We start from the raw sequence: 2,277 nt of genomic DNA, 5'->3' as shown, positions 1-2,277 counted from the left end.
CTTTTCCATGTTGATAAGAGCATTCAAATGAGAAAGGGACAAAAAGAAATCAAGGCACATTTAGAATAGATAAAAATGTTTGCAATTAATCGCAATTAAATATTTGAATCGTTTGACAGCACTAATAATAATTAATTATTACAGCTTCATCTGTAGCTTTCTTTTTTAAACAAGGGCTGTCTGCTTGGAAACCAGATGAATCTGCGAGCTCAGTATCCTTAAATATAACCACCAACACACAATATTGTTCATTGTGCGTACGTCATGGGACACAAAACTCAGGAGTAACGTGAGCACATAAAGCAGAGAGTTTTAAATTTCCTTGAAGGTTCGTTTGGCTGTGATCAGGGAGGATCCTATCTAAAGGGGTAAGACGCTGAATGTCCAATGAGTAATAAGAGCCCAGTGTCTTTAATACTTTAATAACTGTCACATTTTGTTCAGTTCTTTTGATTTTATAATTAAATGTAACAACATTTGATCAAAACCAAGATACAAAGTTTTTCAATTAAGGTGAATACGGGGAGAACCTTGGTAAATTTTTTTTAACTAACGCAGCAGCTGTATGTATGAAATGTACCACACATCTGCTATAAAGTTACTGGTATCACCAACTCAGTAACATAACAGACCTTTGTAACACGTGTTGTGTCATGTGACTTTGTATTGGCAGTAACACTAGTGTCCACTACAAACATTGCGTGTTTTTGCATTATTTATCTTTTCCTACCGAATCTGTGATTTTACACGGATTTTATTTTGTTCCTTTCAGTTTATTTATCCTGTGAACTCCACAATAATATAGAAAACAAACATTTTAAACTCTGAGGATTGTTAGTTTTTTGTTTCAGCCATTGTGTTTCACAGAAATTTCTTCTTTGTCGTGTTTTCTTTCATACCAGTCCCTGACGCTGCTGGAGTATCTGTTGAAGACCGGTGACGATCGTGTGCTTCTGAAAATGAAAGACAACATCTATATCGTCAAAGCCCTCACAGAGTATCGCTTTGTAGAAAAGGATGGCAAAGATCAGGTGATACACGCTTCCTGATAAGCATGCAACCTTTTAGTATCCATTAAATGTTGTTATGCATTAAGGTTATCCATTAGTGGCACTATAACATCCATATCATCATGCTCACTTAGGAGGCCGGGTGCACTAAAGAATTAAAGAATGACAATCAATTCAGTCTATGTTTGCTGTCTCAAAACAATGTAAGAACGCCTTGATTCAGATAATAATAATATAATGTAAGCATGTCTGTCCCAGGGAGGAAATGTAAGAGAGAAGGCCAAGGTTGTCCTTGTTCTTATGGAGGACGATGATAAACTAAAAGAGGAGAGAGACTTTGCCGTTAAGACCAGAGAGAAGACGTCAAAAGGTGCCGCTGGTAAGCACATCTGTCCTCAAGTATCACTGCTTAGATATCAATCGTTTCCACTGTTTTAGCATTATTCTCTTTGTCTATCACACAGATCTCATACAGTCTCTTTTTCCTTCTAACCAGCCTCATCCACGGACCCCATCAAGGATCCCAACTACAAACCATGCTACGTCGCTGGGACGTCGGGGCTTCCATCCTTAGACAACATACCCTCAGTGGCAGACTTGACTGCTTCCTTCGCTGCTCGCAAAGAGGAGCGTCTTAGACAGGAAGCTGAGAAGAAAGAAGCAGAGAGGAGGGTAAGCATACAGCAAGAAGTGCTTGGCTACAGCAAGTGGACACCAACGCTACACTTTTGAGTGCCAAATCCTGTAGGTCAGATACGAATTGCCTTGATTACTCGACTTAACTGAATCAGTTTGATCTCGTGTAATGGGGAGAATTAAGTCACGCCACTATTCAAAGCAGTAAGTAAGTGTTTGTGTTTACTTTTCTAATTATGCCATTGTAAATATCGTAGGCCAAGATGACTGAAGAGGAGCTGCAATGGGAGGATGCGGGCAAAGGCAATGACGCTAAAGGTGCTTGGGGAGGGGAGAAACCAGCGGAGGAAGAGGAGGTGACACAAGCTGCATGGGAAGAACCTAAAGAGGCCACCGATCCGTGGGGCACACCCGCAAAACCTGACACCACTGAGACCCCAGCTAGCAGTGATCCTTGGGGCGCTCCAGCTAAACCCGATGAAGATCCATTTGCAGCACCAAAAACCGCAGAAGATCCGTTTTCTGCGCCAAAGAATGGAGAAGATCCCTTTGCAGCACCAAAAGATGAACCCGATCCATTCAGTGCATCAAAAGATGACCCTTTCAACGCACCGAAAGACAAGAAGGATCC

At 41.1% G+C, this 2,277-nt stretch overlaps 1 protein-coding gene across 1 annotated transcript in view; it reads left to right on the top strand.

The window, feature by feature from the left end:
- Positions 1-2,277, top strand: part of zgc:194578 (uncharacterized protein LOC792915 homolog) — a gene marked incomplete at its 3' end in the record, with an annotated part of 4,802 nt that extends 2,525 nt beyond the window's left edge. Inside the window, 4 exon segments of the mRNA XM_035681467.1 lie at positions 903-1,031; positions 1,269-1,389; positions 1,507-1,682; positions 1,904-2,277. Coding sequence (XP_035537360.1) covers positions 903-1,031; positions 1,269-1,389; positions 1,507-1,682; positions 1,904-2,277 — 800 coding nt within the window.

The sequence above is a fragment of the Morone saxatilis genome, unplaced genomic scaffold (genome assembly GCF_004916995.1).
Source record: "Morone saxatilis isolate NCDOM2014 unplaced genomic scaffold, NCSU_SB_2.0 Contig9, whole genome shotgun sequence".
In the NCBI taxonomy this organism is placed as follows: Eukaryota; Metazoa; Chordata; class Actinopteri; family Moronidae; genus Morone; species Morone saxatilis.
This window is presented reverse-complemented; position numbering and strand designations above follow the sequence as displayed.